Genomic DNA, 19562 nt, shown 5'->3' on the forward strand with positions numbered 1-19562 from the left:
AACAAATTTGATTATATTGTGATTTCAAACAAGTTGGGCAAATTGATGAAATATGTTTTCATTTAGTAGTCTAATTGAGATTATGCATTTAAATCATTACCAGATTACCATTGCAGTTTGGCTTTATGTCACAATATACAAATAAATACAAAAACAAAACGCTACCATGGTTGGAGAAGAGTTTCTGCAATGCAACCAGAAATATTTTAGTGCATCATCATGATAAGCAAATCTGCTCCAAACCGTAGGTTCGATATTTGATTTGTTTTATTATTTATCAATTTAAAGATTGTACGATTTACACAACAGCAGAATCAAGGACTGATCCCGAAAATGCCCATATAGTCGCATTTGATCAGTTTTTAATTACGCTCCACCCTGACATCCATACAAGACTTAAACTCTTTACCATCTACAGATAAATACAGAATTTAATGTGTTGCCTGTGTTTATATAAGGTATATAGTGTCTACTGTCAACATCAGCATTAGCACCATCTGGACCAATTACTATCCAGTTGCATTAGCCAAGTTTGGAAATATTGTTTCTGTTTGTTGCATTTGTGAAATCTGATGTGATTTCTTATTATGTGTGTATTATTGTCTTAATTGAGAACACACAGCCTGGTTCATACTATATCTGGTGAACAAAGCTTTTGTTGATTTTTTTTTTATTTTGTTGCGTTACCCAATAAGACAAAATAGCAAAACTTATTCTATTTCCAGAAAACAAAATTTATGTTGTGTTCCCAATAAAATGCAGCTTGCATTTATTTAAGTTGACATGAACTTGTTAGTTTTTATCTCGTGGGAACATGTTCCTGTGACCTCTAGAAAACATCTCATTTCATCTTGTTGAGAGAAACAAAGCTTTCTTTATCAGCTAGTGAGGGACATTTTCTTATTTGGAGGAAACCAAGCTTGCTTCATCTTATCTCCATGAAACATCTCGTATCTCCCAGTTATCTCCATTAAATACCACGTCTAATTTTGTTGTCTTGCCGAAATAAATGCTTTATTATTTCTCATGTCAAAATAACCTGTTTAGTTTTCTCTTTATCTCAAAGAAACGGATTGTTTTTGTGTCAGCAATGCTTTATCTCATTTAGAAGAAAAAAATGCTAAAAAAAAAAAACACTTCTGATTTAGTTCTATACTATAATGCAGAAATTAATTGCTCAGCTGAAGAGTATTATCCTTCCATCAGCGGATGATGTGTCCCTGCAGGCCACAGCAGTTAACAACATTTCCAGGGTAATCAGTTGGCAGCATAATTGTCCTGGTTTCTGATATACAAACAATTATTTTATTTTGATTTCAAAATAATTTACTCCTCTCATAAGAAAATAAGCTTTTTAAGCTTGTAATAACTTGATAACATGACTGTATGTTAGCTAATAATAAATTATAAATTCCTTTGAGAACAAAAGCAAAGATTATTTAATACAGTTCGTTAGTTTTTAGCTAAACAAATGTAGTTTTCACAGGATACTGCAGAACACCACTCGGTTCTACACTTCATGCTTGTTTCTTGCTTAATTTTGCAAAATCACATTTTGCTACACTTAACTGTATGAAAAAGTGTTCTATAGATAAATAAGAATAACACAACAAGCTTTAGCTCAAACTAAGAAAATGTCCTTGTGTGCAGTGGTAATATAGTAAACCCGCTGCTGCAGAGGACTGTTTGTTCAGTCTGTGGGAGAAAATCAAAAAGTATAAATCAAGCTCTGTGCTGCATGGAAAAACTATATGATTTTAAGCCTCATTTCTAAGGCAAGCCATTTAATCAGTTTAGTGTTGAAGCTTATACCAAATAAAGTGCAATGGAATCCAAAGGGATGCGGCGAGTGAAATGAGGAAACCTATCTTTAAAGTTTAAACTGTACTTTTAAATAACTTTAGTTTAGACACTCTTTTCCTGATTTGTCCACAGTCAGCTCATGTATCACGTTAACTATCAGTCGGTATGCAAATAAGATATCTGATTAATGAATTGTGCAATATTCATTTTGACTAAATGAACTTGCAGTTGTCCTAAAAACATGAATGCTTGCATAGATGCCAGTATGTTCCTGATTTGATATCTATGTTTCACTCAAGAACGTTTTGTCTAGGCAACATGAATACTATCTAATGTTTAAAACCTTTCATATTCTGCTTTGATTTAATCAGAATGAATCATTTCTTTTAAAGATGGACAAATCTGACTTTTTCTTTGCTCCGTTTATAAAAAAAATCACTTCAGTCCTGTTATCAAATATTTTTGTAGTTTAGAAAAAGAACAATAGTCATTGATGGTTTTCTGTTTTTTTTTTTGTAAAATACGTGAAAGAGTTCAGAAGCTTGGAAACCAAACAAATCACCACCCAAACCATGTAAGGTGAGTCCAGCAGTGATTGTGCAAGTCTTACATTTTTTCCAAATAATCAGTTTTTTTACTCACACATTGTACTGCACTAGCTGTCAATGGCTCCAAAAGTCACTTAAAGTCAATAGAAGGGAAGTGGAAATATTCAAAAGTAGGCCGCAGCCAAATTTTCTCTCCGTCATTTTGGTTCAGGTATGGCTACAGCAAGTTATCACTAGCAAACATTGAGGAGGAACGTTTGGAGAGGTGACTGATTGGTATTTTCAGTGAGCTGTGGACATCAGAAGGCAATTTAATGGAGCAAAGGACAAACAATATCATCACATAACCGGTAATTATCTTTGTGGTTTGGCTTTTGACTCCTTGCAGAAACTAACTCTCTCTATGTGTTGTGTCATCTTCACTCAACCTTTGCTTGTTTCTTTCCCTGAATCTAAGATTCTGCTTGTCATATATGGAGGAAAATGTATCTGAAATGCAGATGATTTTTGGTGGCTGGGGAGAAATCTGGCCTCTTCATCTATTTACTTCCACACACACAGCTCACCAAAATTCCCTGTGTAATAAACAGCCACATATACAATGTATTATGGTTAACAAAGTATTTCTTTATAAAAGAAAACAATGGGTATAGTGGTTAAACTCGTAGTTACAAGTTCTACAGATAGATGATGGACAGATGTCATCATCCACAAATAGTGCTTTCCTATTTTTAAAGGACATGACTCAAAATTATTTTTGTCACGAAACTACACTATATCTATCTGGTCAGAAAAATAGTGGAAATGCAGATTTATTTTCATTTTATGTCATTTAAAAAAATAATTATTAGGTTATGTTGCTTTTAATATGATATTTGGCTATTAAATGCCAATTCACAAAGTTTAGAAGCATTTTAGAGCTGTGTGTTTAAAATGTTTTCTAAATATTTAAAAGAAATTATCATTAGCTTTAAGCAAATAATTAATTCTCACTTTTTGATAATAAAACCATTCATATTAACAACACTTGAAGTTCCATTACCATAGACAAATATGATTAGAGCTCCTGTGCAACACAAAATCCCTCATGAATTCTGCAAAAATGCTGGTTGGATTTTGGTTTATAAACCAAAAATGTGACAACTGCTTACTGTTGTCACCTTAGGATGAGTTTGTGGGGAAAATGAGACAAAATGTCACCTGAAGCTTTTCATGGCTTGATATCCTCAATGTCTGCAATGACTGAACTCCTTTTAGGTGATGGGAGGGTTTTTTAAAATCACAAAGTGGGAAAAACTGTAAATTAATGTTTTACACTCTAAGATGTATGAATGCTTGAATAGCACTGAATGCATATGAGACAAAGCATAAAATGGCCTTCTTGTGATCCCAACTTTTCCTCTCTCAAGGTACGTTTTATGTGATAGAGGAGTGAACATCTAATTAATGTCAGAAAGATGAAGAACTGAACTTAATCTTTTTGTTCTGCTGCCAGACTCTCTTCAAACTAAAAACAAAAGATGAATAAATGGAAGCTGTGTAATCTAGAACACCAAACTACAAGTTCATTGAAGGAAATGCTTACATCTTTGAAGAAATTACACCCTTTTTTAAAAATGCATGCATTTGAAGGAGAAAATGATCCAAACAGGTATATGTTTTCGTAGACAATCTGCTACTAAAAGCTGCCTGTAAAACTCTATTGCTGTGCTGAAGTATAGGACAATGTTGCTGAGAAGTGCTTTAGATGCCACAGACCTGTATAAAATGATATGCAGCTTTTTTCATGAACATCTTCGGTAAGAAAACAATCAATTTACAACTGGAAAGGTTAAATTACCAGCTGATGTTTGCTTGAACAGGAATAAACTCAAAGCTGTTTTTTGCAACATATAATACATGAAAGTATAAAATCTGTCTGCCATAAAAATAACCATCATCACTCCTGACAGCCTGCAGGAAAAACGCAGAGAACAATTAAGTTGTATTTGTAAAGGTACGATCCCTGACTATTCTGAACAAAATTAATTGGCCATTGTTCAGATGAGTTACTGGCTTTTCAGAGAAAAATTAAGGAACCTATCTTCAAATTATAGGGACAATGTCCCCTCAATTGCAGATGCAAAGTGCAAAGCATGATATCAATGCACAGTAGCAAAGAGAAAATAAACATTTGGGCTGTTGTATTAAAGACTGATGGCAATAGTTCCTCTGTGGAGACTGGAGTTTTACATGTGCAAACACTTTATATCGCGGTTAATTTCACAAAAAAGATCAGCCTAACATTGATGATTTTTCCTGCTTATTGTGCAGGATCAAGATGTTGGAGCTGTTATCACTAACATGCCATGCCTCTCTGCAGCCAGGCCCTTTATATTATCAAAGCAAAAGTTTGCAAAGTTATTTCTAACTAGTCTAAAAGCAGCTGATGCACCTGCAAATGTTAAACTCCAGCTGATTTCAGTTACAAATAAACATTTTTTTCTTTTATAAATAAAGATAAGCAATCCAGTAAACTAGATTAAAAAGGCCAAAAGCAGTCGGAAAAAATATCCGCGAGTAAGAATCAATCTTGGAAACCCGAACGTGCATCCTGTTTTCTCTCCAGGCTCCCGATCGGCAGTCGTCGAAGCAGCAGAAGAAGCTGGCACAGTCTTTTCCATCCAAGCAGTCGTAGGCGTAGTCGTCCTCGTGATATGGAACAATGTTGTTCATCTGCAACAGGGATGTTCCAGGTCGGATATTTACCATGCTGGGAACTCTCTGCTGCAAAGAAGCCACAGTTACTTTCACTGCTCAGTTTAGGAGAATAAAACCAGAGTGAGTCAGAAAAAAGTTCTTTTTGTACCTGTACGCTGTTGTTGGCTTTGGACTTCTTGGTCTGCCGGTTGCTGGTGAAGTAGTGCAAGGTCCCATACTCCATGAGAGCAGCAAAGGTGAAGATGAAGCAGACGGAGACGAAGAGATCCATGGCAGTGATGTAGGAAACCTTCGGCAGAGACTTCCTGGAGATGGTGCTCAGAGTTGTCATAGTGAGAACTGTGGTGATTCCTACAAATACAGGAATTAAAAATCAGACACATTATTGTTTTTTTGTTTGTTAATATAAAACATAAAAACAGGAAATTTGCTGAATAACTAGGTAAATTAAAGAAACCCAACAAAAATTAGCAGAAGATTGAAAAATCTATTTTTCGGATTTGAAAAATTCAGTTTGTCATTGTGTGCTGGGACTCTAATTTGATGCAAAAAAGTAAAAAAAAAATGTATGGTGCAAACATTATGAAACCATTTAGTTTTAGTTTAGCCTGACTTTCTTGTGATCTCTGAAGATGTCCTCTTCAAGTCTTTAAAAGTTTTTAAGCTGTATTTTCCTACATTTTGTTTTTAAAAATCATGTTACAGTTGTCATATTTTCTGTCAAACTGCATTATGAACAAAGTTTAGGACTCAGAAGGAATGGTTGTTGGGACACATCTACAAAATCCTCATGAATTTGGTTCATGAGAAGGTTTCTTTGTTTCTTCCCCTGTTGATTTCAGACTGGCCTGCTTTCTGCTTCCCCATCTCACCTGATACTCATTTACTAATCATCTGTCGCACGTTTGTAGCTTGTTTGTCTTTAGCTTTGTCAGAATAAATCCTCCCTATAGTTTCCTTTGTTCATGTGTTCAGACTGTTGTGCATTAGTTCCTATGTCCTCCAGTTAGTTGAATGGTTGTTGCATTTAAATCTTTAGTCACAGATGAACATGAGAGCAAGAGTCATTTTTAAGTTGGGGTCATTCATCATCTCCAAAGACATTATCAATTCCAATTATTTTTTTAAGCAATAAGAAAACCACAGATTTAAAAAACAGATGACCTACCAAGACAATCATTTAGCTATATTAAAAGAAACAAAAATGTATTTGTTTTTATTTTTTATTCTTGGGAAAACATTATAATCAGTTAAGATTAAGGACGACTTGATAACCAAAGCAAAGATTACATGTGAGTTCCCCCAGGCTCTATTTTCAGATTATCTATACGTGCCTCTCTGCTAATTGTACGGAGTACCACAGGACCTCTTATCAAAATTTTCCTGGTAATGCAGATTCATTTTTTTTTGTGCAACCACATAATGGTTCACTAAAATCACTTAGTGTCTATGATTTCAACGAGTGGATGAGTCAGAATTTCCTCCAACTTACTGCAGAAAAGGCAGAAGTTTTTTTTTTTTTTTTTTTTTTTTTTTGGTTCCGAAAATCCAAGATTAATCGACTGTGGTGTGTCATTTTGGTTTATTTGCTCATAAAGAAAGAAAACTTGCAGGACCTCAGTCTGGTAGCATGCTAGAATTTCAGATGGTAAAATTTTGTTAAGATTTCCAACCTAAAGATGTCCGAGCTGGGACGGCATCCTTGTTAATCCAGAAGGACACCCAGGACAAGACCACTATCATGCTGCAGGGAATGTAGGTCTGAATGGTGAAATAGCCCATCCGTCGACTCAAGTCAAAAAATATTGTCATTATGACATATTCCCCTGAAACAGATTAAGCAAATTAAAGATTAAAGGGGGGGTTTCAACTTAAAGCAGTGCAAAACTAAAAACAGGAAGGCGATTCTGTCTTACCTGACTGAGTGTGTGCCTCATCGGTGGTATTCCTCATCCCTACAAAAGCAAACTGGTAGAGTCTCCAGTAACGCTGGTCAGCCACCTCCACTGCCCGCCTCTGCCACCGATATGTGATCTCGTTTTTTGGGTAACCATCTGCAGAATACCACAAAACAGATGAAACAAAAGCCTGCCTCACAGCATCAGGTGTTGTTCAACGTAGCTCACACATAGACTGTGCAAGAAAGACGGGTGTGGCCACTGCACCTTAACCCCTTCCACTCATCTCTACATTTGGCATAGCCATCAGTGTCTCTTGGCACAACCCACTATGGAATATTTATAATTTGCTTTGGGCAAGGTTTTGCTTTTGTGCTTTCTGGTTTACTCTACTTTAAGTAAGATAAGCCATTAATGAGACTGAAGTTATGGGCTGTTGTTCCACATTAATGCAGTGGAAAACTAATTAGCTAAATCAGGACAAAAGAGGAATTGTTCTTCATCTCATCAGTTGGAAAGGAAGGGCTGTTTTTGATCTAATAAAGTGGCAAAAGGTCTTTCCTATTGTATCCTTTCTAAAGAGCAAGCAAGTTCATAAGCACATTTGGCTGCTATGGCACTGAATGAACAGCAGATTTATCTTATGGCTGGCCCTAAAATGAATAAAACTTCTGACTGTTAAAACTATCAAGAATAACTCAGAAATATAAATACTTCAGTTAGGATACCTAATGCAAAAAGGCACGTCTCTGTCGCCTACATGAATTATGTACCTTGGACTGAATAAAATCAAGATTGAGATCTTTGCTTTAAATCAGAGTGGCTACATCCTTCCTTTACATAGTGTATGAGTGGTTGCTATTCACAGGAAATGGCATCAGGGCAAAGAAGAGGGAAGCATTCAAAATGTCACTGACCTGCTCAGTCACAATACATTTCTTCAAGTTTGCAAATTAAGTTCATTCCAAATAGTCTAAATCACTTTCGGGATCCAGTGGGCACACCTTTTTGTACCCCCACATTCAGTAGCAATATGTGGAAATATTTGCTTCTATTTTGGTAATTGTTTCTTGATCCTGTTTATTAGTTTTGCGATTTTGGAAATTGTCTTAAAATTCAAATTGACACCTTAAAGGTTTTAAAAGAGCTGAGCTGAAAGCTCTGGCTTGGGGATAAGGTAAGAACTCCATTATCAGATGGGAACATGGAGTGAAGGTCTTGCTCCTCTATATCAAAATTACTTGATTGAGGTACTTTAGGCTTCTGATCAGTATGCCACCTCAGAGGGAGACCCAGAACCCACTGGACAAATCTCATCTGGTCTGGGAATGCCTTGAAAGATCCCTGAAAGAGCTGCAAAGGGATTTCTCAGTATGTCAATTTTTACTCTGTAATCTTTTATGTTTTCTAAACAGTTGGCCTTTTTTTTGGCTTTTCATTACCGTGACAATAGACTTCCAGGAAAGGTCATTTCTTGGTTTCCTTAGAGACCAAATATTATGTTGATGTAAAATATCTATTTTTTTTTTAAAAACCATATCCAACTACAACTGTACTGTAACACAAAAGGTCAGTTTAGGCTTGAGTTTATCACAAACTCATGCTGATTTGATGACATTTCCTGTGACTGAACTGGCTCTGACATTTGACATAAACTCAGTGGAACATTCTTTGTATTTTCCACTGGTGTGTGGAAGATTAAGAGCATGATAAGTCATGAGAAGCAAAAGCACAATACAGGAGACAAATGAAGGATGACAGACAGCATGAATCAGACTGGGGAAGGGTGCAGAATTCATTAAGTCTGTCAGCAAAATGGTAGTAGGTGACCTCCTCTTTCTGCTGGTGGAGCAGATGATAGATTGGTACAGCCTCAAGCAGATGGGCTCTCTGGCAAGGAGAATGAACACAGGTGTTGCCATTGTGCTAGTCCCTTGTTCTAGGAGAGCTAGGAAGCTGAAGTCAAGATGACGGGTTCGAAAATGAGAGAATGTTACGTTTGACAACCTACAGCTCGAAAACTCCAGCGGACACGAGTGCTCATCCATTGGAAAGTTATGCAGCTTAAGGTAACACTCCGCATTAATAGTCAACCTGATAAAACAGAATTGTGACAGAAGAACATCAAGTCTCAACATTCTTTTGTGTGCTTGTTTTCTCACTCACTCTGAAACACCAATAAAACAGACAAATAGATCATGGTTTGACAAACTGGAGTTACTTTAAAAAGAAACACAGATGTGCACACTAAAGCTGCACAAACAACAAAGATCTTTAGAGTTAACATTAAATATGCTGACAAAATCAGTTTGAAAAAAACTGGCCTGCAAGTGTCCTACCTCAGTGTGTACATGACTCGCCCATTACTCCACAGCCTCAGAAGTCGGTTGGGAGTTGTGATCCAGTGGGCATCGGATTTTCGGGAATTCCTGAAGAAGGTGTCTGGAATCCAGATTTTGCCTACCATGTTACTGTTAAGCATGAGCAGCTTCATCGAACTGTTGAACTTCAATCGGCTGTCGTACCATGTTTGGGCAAAGAAGATGTCAATGGTGTATTCCTGCAAGAAAAGGTCATTGCAAACACTGGTATCCATTTTCCAATTCGTGTTAAGTTTTTAGTATGCATACGTTGTTTTTTTCAATTATCAGAACTTCTTTCACCACTTTTTGGTTGCATCATGCTTGCTGAACAGAGACACATCTAAGACATGAAAGACACAAGTTCAGCAACCCTATAATAGTTCAAATTTCTGGGTGACAATGGATCAGAAGTTAAGGGCTCAAACTCCAACTGTCTTTGGGACAGACTCTTCCCCCACGTTGCCTGCTGGTGGTGGTGTTCCGAGGGTCCAGTGGCAACAATTGATTGACAGCCTTGCTGAGTCTGTCAGTTTGTCCCAGGGTAGCATTGGCTACAATGTAGCTTCCTACCATCAGCGTATATGAGAGTGTGTGCACTAATGAGTGAATGAATGATTACAGCATAGAGCACATCAGATATAAACCTACTGCTACACAAGTGCAGGTAATTTACCATTTACTAAAAGGATTATGTCAGGCTGCTTAGCATGCACAGATAAATGCAGAGTTCCATTCACCGTTTGGCAAAAGAGGAGGAAGGCTTTCATATCATCATGGTCTGGATTTAGAAGAACTAAGCCCAGTTCTCCTTGGGAGCAAATTTTACTGGTTCCCAATCCATTCTGGCCAGATTAATCTCCATTAGCAGATTCTGTGTGGTGTCCCCATTTTTTGTAACTACTTCAGGTGTCGTACAAACTGAACCAAGCCTTGTACTGCAAGCAATTCCATAGCAGATTGCAGTCATTGGTTGGACCATCACTCCATATGCCAAACAATTAACAATGAGTTTTTATTAGACTGATACTTCAGCTATTCATTTTTGTTCACCTCTTGGTAGGTTTGGTCAGATAGTTGTCCATCTTGATGGTTAATCCAACTTTTTTAAAATAATTAAATGCATAAAAATGAAAACAAGCTGCAGCTAAATTGGCAGAAACTGCCTCACCATGTTGATGGGGTCCACTGGTCCGATACTGTTGACATAAACTGCTGTTTCGATCACTGTCGGCCGCACTGGAAAATAACGTGAGGACATGGATTTACATGTAATGCTGCAGGTTTCTGTCCTAAAACAACCAAGCTCACAATAACAATAATAACACTCATCACAATAAATAGAAATACACTTTAAATATTAGAAATCTCGTTTGAATACTCAGAGCATGTTTCCTCTAATGCAGAAGGTGTTACGTGGAGATGAGAGGATTTTTTTTCTTACCTCCGATGTCAGGCCGCAGTTTGTTGTCGTAGCCCTGCAGCAGTTTATTGAGGATTAAAGTCACGTCACTCTCATAGACCTTTGGCGATAACACCCAGGTTTTATTTATGGGCACATCCTCGTAGTCTTCATCTTCCTGTTTACTGGGCCCAATGGCTGAACTGTGAAGAAGAGAGATAACCGTAAAACATCAACAGATATCCAGAGATTCCCAAAGTTTCACCGAAGGAGAATGAGTGCTTGATTAATCTGGTGAACCGAAGGTGAATATTATTGCGCGAGGAAAATCAGGCAGCTATACGCACCTTTTAAACCTTCAAAGGAAAGTAGAGGTGATTTCTGGCCAGATGATGAATCAGATCACATGGACATCAACCATCTATTAGACTGAGAACCTTGATGAGAACAGATCCTGGAGGTATTTAAGCTGTGGTGTGTTTGAGCATATGCCAAACACATTTTAGTTATACTACATCTCGCACACATCTAACAGATTAAATCGGCTTTGATTTCTCATTTAACAGTTGACAGGCTGCACACATGGTTTTATTCATTAAGCTGCTTATTCTGCTTTCTATAAAATATGTATTCTTGGTAAAATAATCGACTCTGCTTCATTTAAATTTGACATATAATAAAATTAAAATGATTGTGTCTTTGTCAGGTTCTCAAATTGAGTATCAAGCTCACTATTATGTTTTTGAAAAAGCCAAAATGTGTGAAAATTGTATAGCAATTCAGGAGGAATAGCACTTTGCTGCCTGAGTTCATTAGGTCCCTCATATCATTATGGAGGAAGTTTCAGTCATGTGACTGCAAAGCAAGTCCTTCACCACAGTGCTTAAAAAGTTGGGATGTTCTGTTTACACAAATATCTCAAGTTTAGATTTCTTTTAAAACATGATGCTTTGCACAATAGCCAAACCTCTCTACTGTTGTGTCATCTATCCATTGTCCCTGATCTCTTCTGACTCATTTAAAAGACATGCTGCCTTGTTCTTTTGTAGAAAAAGGCAACATTCTGTTTGCTGGGGCATCTAATATTAAGACAAAACACAGCTGATTTATTTTATTTTATTTTATTATTTTTATTTGTGAATAACCATTGTTTCAGTAGAATGGTGGAAGCCAAATAGTTTGGAAGTGCCCTGATTTCCCTTCCAAGGCTTCTTTAAAGCATTTGTTGTTTCTTGATGGTGTTTGCTGATGTGTTTCAGTCGTGACAAACAACTTGACAAAACTTCTATTTTATTGTGGGGGTGCTGATTCTGATCAGTGAATCAGTGCATTTGTTCAGCACCATTGAGCTAGAAGATTACCTCCTAAATCTTTCAAAAGCAGATGGGATGGGCTTTTACAAAGCTCTTTATTGTAGTTAAATGAGTGTATGAAAATGTAGAGTCCACATGGCATTAAATTATTGGAAAACCTAATATCAATCTGATTAGTTTATTATATCTTATTATATAAGACACTCGATCTAAAAGAGGGAGTGAATGTCAAATTTTCAGTTTAGCTAACATAAGATATACAAGCTGAAGAAATGCAGAAAATCAAATACATTATTAATAGCAAAATAAAGAGGCTAAAGGGTTCTCTTCCGTTTTATGATTTTAACATAATGGCAAGAAACCAGAATGTTTGTTAACTCAACTGTCAACAGAGGTGATGTAATGAATAAATTAAATCTGCAATAAACATTGCTGTGCTGCAGATGTAAAACATCCAGAACATCTGTTTTCATCAGTGATGCTTCACCCTTGAATGCCAACATTTCAGAACTTTGGACCAACTCTAATATATGCTAAATCATGCTGGATTTTTGGATTTAAGAGCAAGCTATACAGACAAGCTTTTTAACAGAGGATTTATATATTTTGTTTTTGTTGTTTTATTGCTATATGAAAAAATCAATTTGAATCTTCCATCCATGACATACGCACCCAAGCTGCTCAAATCTGTAACATCATGTTTCTTTTCAATTCAATCTGATTATTCTCTTTGCTTCTAAAATTAGGATCAACCTGCCACTTTCTGACACAAATATGGAGTTTATTTTTAGGCCAAACTGCAATTCTTAAGGAAACAGAAGAAGTGGTCTCATGCAGTGCACCTTCTCAATATTCAGAGCATTTCACTTTTTGCACATTTTATGTTATGGTCTTATTCCAAATTGTAGTCCTTTGGATGCCTAAAATTCATTTAAAAGTAAAAGTTATGAGTTTTCACCTATTTAAATGAAGATATGTGATCTTAGTGTGAGTTTAAACATGAAACCTGTATTCACAGAAATCAAAGTCAGGACACAGTTTTACGCAAAAACATACTTCACTTTAGACTGTTGTTTCACATGCAGTAATCTTTTATACCTCCTCTGTCAACTTTCGTAACATTGTTTAGACATGTATCAATAGAAATGACGGCTTTTGGATTCATGTTATATTTTAAAATCCAGCAGAAACCCACAGAAAATGTGTTCTTGCATTATTTTTGATACTTTTACATAACGGAATGTGTTCCTAAACCATACAAAGTAAAATATGTCCAAAAATAAGAAATGGGCTTCTTGTAACTCTAAGCAGAAAATCCCTAAAATGAATCCAAGGTTAAACGTGAAGCTTTAATAGCATACCAGGTTTTCATCCCATGTGGATAACTGGTCGTCTCATTGTTTCCTCAGAACAAACATTCCCTTTAATTGTTCCATAGATTGTGCTGTGTGAGGATGTTCAATATTATTGCTGGGACTCCCCAAGGGCAAAAACCAGCTTTTAGCTTATAAAGCACAGTTCTGACCTGTGCTTTTTTTCAGCACCGGAAATAAAAGATCAGCAGTTTTTAGCTCTACACACACAAAAAAAAATAGATGTTTGATATTGGTCTTGTGTTTGCACAATCAAAGCACAGGGTTGTGTCAGGTTGCATGTCAAAGGAAGGGTGCTTGGATTCAGTGCACACAGCAGCACTTCTGGAATGCAATTTAAACAGAGCTATAAGCAGTTTTATGTGTCTGCTATCTGATGAGTCCTGCTGTTTCTATTACAGGCCATTCCACATGGTCGAACTCTCAGCTTGTGCCAAATGACGCTGCTGCTGTAGTTCCCCGCTAATAAACACAGACTTGATACTATAAGGATCCCTGCGGACCTGGCGTTCAGCCCGGGATTTAAGCTACTCTTTCCGGAATAATTTCTGATAGGCATGATCTCACCCATGACACAGTGACCTAATGAATAGACAAATATGTCTGTGTAGTCACCTTAAGGCCTAAATGATGTTGTGGTGGGGATACGACAAAGGTCTAAAGTGCTGATCATAATCTAAAAATAGGCTCATAATAAATCTACACCTTTATTAATAAAAGAACTGGAGGCAGGACAATGGTAGAGTAAAAACTAGAAAGCAAATGTTGAAACAAGAAGAAAAACATAATACTATGGATTAAACAAATGAAGGAAAAGTGAGGGAAGGAATCAACAAATACAGGAAGCCAACAACCTTAATTATGAAACTACAAAAAGAAGTCTAAATACAGTTTTTGCCATTTCTAGCCTTCATTTATGAACAAAACTTCTAGATGTTTTGACATCAGGATAAAACTAAACCATCATTCTCCTATGGCACAAGGAATAAATGCATTTTTAAAAAGTGTTCATCAAACTTTAATTTCTCACCCTAAAACACCAGACTGATGGAAACTGCGAGTCTCATCAGGCTGCCTGTGGCTGATGCAGATTTCATTCACACCCCAAATAAATATTACACTCATATCAAGTTTAAATCTGTTCTGACCTCATCACTGTCAATATGACCAACCATGCTCTGAAAGTGTTGGTAAAAGACAACAGCCTGCACTGCTGCAGACATTAAGAACCTAGTAGCATTTTCTCATTATATTTAGGAGTTTTCATGGGGTTGTCATTAGAGGCAATGGAGCTTGATGTAGCCCACCAGGGGCGCTGCTTTCAGCACTAAGCTGCAGCCCCAGTTCAGCTTTGATCCTGGAGAGACTTTAAATGATGATTAACTGATTCCTTGGCAGCTCTTTCCCTCTATGCTTTTCCTGTTCTGACTCTCATTGAGCTTAAATCAACAACAGTTGCTCTGCCAAAACTAACCAGAAAAGCTGTGAAGGAACGAACTGCAACACTGACGGTTTCATAAATCTGTTAAATCCACAGACAGGGGTCTGTCGTTTTTTATGTTAATTTCTTTACAGTCTTACAACCTGGGCACTGCTGAAGATTTGTCTGTTGCAAGCACATTCAGATATTTAAAATGTGATTTGACATTTTGTTTTTAATACTTTAAATCTCTACCTAACATATTTTGTCCATGAAAGACATCTGGAAATTTTAAGAGTTTAAGTTTAAAGCAACAAATATGAGGAAGGAGGATAATAACTAGTTCATATACAAAAACCATCCACAAATATTATGCAAAGTGATCAGATGCACAAAATAAAAACAAAGCCATCAGCTAAATTCATTTCTACGTCATTAGTTTTTAATGAAAAAAAATTGGAAGTAGTATAGAATACATGAAGAAAAAAATGCACAGAGAGGTATGACATTATGCAAAGAGGCTTTAAACAAAAAGTTTAATTGTTGTAACAGACATTGTTTCATTCCTAATCAATGTCCCAGTGTGTTCCTTTGGAGCCATAATCCCAAAATTAATGGATCATTTCACCATGAAACCGCTATGGCCAAGTGCCCTTCATTAAACTATTGACAGATGAGTGAAAAGAATAATAAAAATAGTTGTGTAATAGCCAACCATCACTGAAATGTTCTAATAACATTTGGAAAAAAAACAGGTGCAATATTTTCCCATGAAAACAGTAAGTAATACATTCAACCACGATGGCCTCTATGCACACTCACTACAAGATGGAAAAGAAGAAAGTTGAAGATGAGTCAGTATAATATGGGAAAAACACATCATAGTCAGATGAGACCAAAGCTAAACTTTCCTACAAATCACTGCCCACACAATGTTTGGAAGAAAAATAGTTCTGCACACCACCTAATGAAAAAACTGTGCCAAAAGGATGCATGGAGAACTGTACTGGAAACTTCTGGATTTGAATATGAAGATGGTGCAAGCACTGATTTCCAAATAACAGTCCTTAACACGCAAAAAAATACACTTTAAAATGGTTTCAGAGAAAGAGAGTAAAACTTTTAAAATGGCCCAGGCAATAACTTGACATTTATCCACTTTTTCCACATCACCAAAACCTCCAAGCTTTGGAGACTGTTTATGTGAAAGAAAATCACACCGGGGCAACGCATACGGCCAGTTTCTCATAAATTTTAACTATTAAAGTTATTACTAATAACATATTCCTCACAAAGCAAGATTATTCAAAAGCTTTGTCATTCCAGTTTTTTACTCAATTTACTGACTAATTTGCTTTGACTTTTGTGTGTGTGTGTGTGTGTGTGTGTGTGAGAGAGCTTTGGTTGTTACCAGTATCTATTGGGAATGTATCTTCACCAATGATATACAATATGTTTTTACTTGCATGTGCACATTTAGATCCTAATAATTGTCCAATACTGTTAAAAATAAACCGTTAAAAGTCCAAAACTGATGCTTTATTCACAAATAATAAGTTCTCATCCAAACTGTTGGTGAGGGAAGGTTTCAATTTGAGGAGTTTGGTAAAACCTTCTCCAAGAGGCACCAAACATTCAGACTGTCAGGCAATAACTGGCATCTTTAAACTGAAAATTAGCTGAGACTCTTGGACTGCAGCTGGTAAATGATGCCATGATCGATCATGGCTATGAGATTCGTGGTTTTATCACGCTTGACTGGATTACAATGCCTCCTGAGATCTACTATTATCCTTTTTTTATTATTTCAGCGAGCAGAAATAACAAAAAGGACATGTTTGCCTGCTGAGAAATTCCATGTTTTTTTTTCTTTTTATAACTTGAAAAGGAGTCCCTAATCTTAACAGTATGCGTTAAGTGTGGCTCATCCCACGAGTTCATACACATTTTTGAACAGCGGGGACCAAAATCACCCAATCTGCAAATGTCAGGTAGATAAGAGAAACACACACGAAGCAGTCAGTCTCAAGAGAAAAAAATAAAAAAAACATCGTCAGATTTTAAACTCCCCAGCCACAGCTCTCACAATCACCCTCTGTAAAAAAAAAAAAGAAAAACACACACACACACACACACACACACACGCACACACACGCACACACACGCAAAGACACCTTCTGCGGTCATTTTCAGCCCCTCTTCCCATCACGACGGGCGCATGGAAGCGACTCACTCACCAGAGACCGAGCAGCGCGAAGAGCAGCCAGGGATTCATGGCTTTGTCCCGCAGTGCCGAGAAAAGCAGCGACTTCATTCCGCAGCTGGATCCGCACAGATACAACAACTGTGATGTGAATAATAATAATAAAAAAAGCAGCGGTAAGAGTGAGAGGAAATCAGGTTGCTTCTGTCGGTGGATCAGGGCTGAATGCAGAGGATGATGGTGAGGCATGGATCCATGGTGTGTGTGTGCGTGTGTGTGTGTGTGTGTGTGGCTGAGAGGAGGATGGGGAGTGCAGTGAGTGAGGCTGCTTTAGTCCATCTGCAGTGCTGCTGTGACAGATGCTGTTCTCTGACTGATGTCGTTAAGAGAGACGTGTTGTAGCGGAGGAACATAACGGGTTTATGTTTTATTTTATTGTAGTTCCTTTGTAGGAACTCTGTCGCTGTGCAGCTCGAAAGATGATTGAGCGCCTTGCTTCAAGGGCACACTGACACAGTGCACTTTATTTTCCGCTTCATGTTTTCGCTGGTTACAAATTGCATCCCAAACTACTGCAAAGTAATAATGCAGCTTCTTCTTCTTCTATCATTTGTGACACGAAAAGTTTCGAACAGGTTTTAAATCAGTGACAACGTTTGTATTTACAAAATACATTGTTCAAATTATGAATCTACTTTTTCAAATTAATATTGATATTTCTGTAAAAGTAATCGCCCGCTTGTTCAATAATGAAGTAAATATAATTAACCACGTTTGTTTGGTTCACTAGCCACACCCACTCAGAAATAAGACATCACTTAACCCCCTGTGTAACGCTTTGGCATATCTCATTCAACACAGAGGCAAAGGTCTGGTCAGAATACGTTTTTTTCACATGTGAATGCAATGTACTTTCCTCAAAATCTCTACAATGAGAGATGAAGAAACTTTATTTATCACACTAAGAAACACACACTAAATGGGAGGAACAAGTCCTGGGATGATCATATCTGTTTATTTATGTAAAAAGTAAATAATGAATAATTGGTAATGCCATCTTTTGTTTTTTATTCACTTTTGCTTTTCAGAATGTAACCATGACCACGTTTCTGTGTTCTGGAGACAAAAAGTGATGATGGTGAAATCTTAATGTGGTCCTTGGAAAGGGATTGGTCAGAAGTGCTTTTCATTGAGCAGCAGATGGCTTTCTCCATCATTTAGAGCCTCCAGTTTAACCCCAGTGGCTACTGTTATAAGAGAAACTCAAAAGAATTCTGGTCACCCAATAAAAATCTGCTAAAATACAGTCAGAACATGAGAAGAACACCAACTTTATCTTTTAATTTGATTTTCATTGTACTTTTTCAAGTTGTGTCATCCTGGACATCCTATTTATTGCAGAAAGATTTTCTTCTGGCATTCCAGCATAAGGCAATAAAAAACCTGCATCTCTCAGGTTGCAGCATCTGTCAAGTTATAAACATTCATGATGTTTCCTGTTGTATGGAAATGTACAAACATTGCTTCTAGATGATAGTTTCTGCACTGCTGTAGTTGTTCTGATAAAAATCAACCTTCCTCTTAGGCTTTCCTGGAGATTATTGTGAGATTATTCTCTGTTTGCATTTCCTTCAGGCAACATTTGCTGACAAATGCAGCAGACGGCCCTAAGGTAACCAAGGAAGGGGATTAAGCTCACATAAAAAAGGGAATTGTAGGGAGCCTTGCTGATCATTGCTAAAGCTATAATTATATATATCTGATCAGAGTAAAGCTGTTCTGCAGGGAAAACAGCTAATCAGAGAGCTGCAAGGTGGCATTTTGCTTTACATGCTGATTGTGTCGGAGAAACAGCGTGTGACCAGAGCTCGCTATTAATGCTAATGTCTTTTTACTGCCTTCAAACCATGGAGGCAGGTAATTAATGTGCCAGTGAGGCAGAGATGTTACTGACAAAAACACATTAAGTCTGACACTTTGAATTACGATAAGCGGCTCGGTCTCCTCATTTAAGTAAAAGGGTTACCGTGAGGGTACAGTTAAAATCTGGATGAAGAATCCAGGTTTTTACATGAAGGGCAAAGTGGATAAAATGCAAGCAATCCATTTAAAAAGTATAGCCAACATTGGGTTGTTGAGGAAACCCAGATATCCTTTTCAAAAGTGACTCACTTCAGCTCTTTCTCGAGGATCTGAAGGGACATGTAGTCCCCCTCTCCAGGGTTTGGACCAGCTGTACGCCCTCAGCAAGAGATCAGCTAGACAGGTCAGAGATAAAGGCATGGAAATGGCTGAAGCAGGTGTAAGTTATGAAGAAATATCCAAAGGTTTCAGAAATTTTAAGCATCTGAAAATGGATGTTCAAAGACATGGCCATCTATTTAAACCAAGTGTGGATGGACTTTAAAAGGATTGCTCACAGCTGACCCCCCACACACAATCTAACAGAGCCGTAACAGTTTTGCAACAAAAAACGGAGTAAAACCGCAGCATTCAGAGACTCATCCCCACAAACTCCATGTGGTGATTTCAAGCAAAGGTG

The 19562-nt window shown here is 37.2% G+C and overlaps 1 protein-coding gene across 1 annotated transcript; it reads right to left on the bottom strand.

Moving 5' to 3' along the window:
• Nucleotides 1–3844: 3844 nt before the first annotated feature.
• Nucleotides 3845–17305, bottom strand: gabrg1 (gamma-aminobutyric acid type A receptor subunit gamma1). Its single transcript, XM_088002649.1, has 9 exons — nucleotides 17055–17305; nucleotides 10754–10914; nucleotides 10481–10548; nucleotides 9289–9509; nucleotides 8961–9043; nucleotides 6968–7105; nucleotides 6725–6877; nucleotides 5200–5402; nucleotides 3845–5117 (listed from the first exon to the last, which is right to left on the bottom strand). Exons 1-9 carry the CDS (start codon nucleotides 17267–17269, stop codon nucleotides 4839–4841), a joined length of 1521 nt encoding a protein of 506 aa, XP_087858775.1. The 5' UTR covers nucleotides 17270–17305; the 3' UTR covers nucleotides 3845–4838.
• Nucleotides 17306–19562: the final 2257 nt, after the last annotated feature.

Source organism: Poecilia mexicana, unplaced genomic scaffold (assembly GCF_051168715.1).
Source record: "Poecilia mexicana isolate PSO_F unplaced genomic scaffold, ASM5116871v1 scaffold_22, whole genome shotgun sequence".
NCBI classification, from domain to species: domain Eukaryota; kingdom Metazoa; phylum Chordata; class Actinopteri; order Cyprinodontiformes; family Poeciliidae; genus Poecilia; species Poecilia mexicana.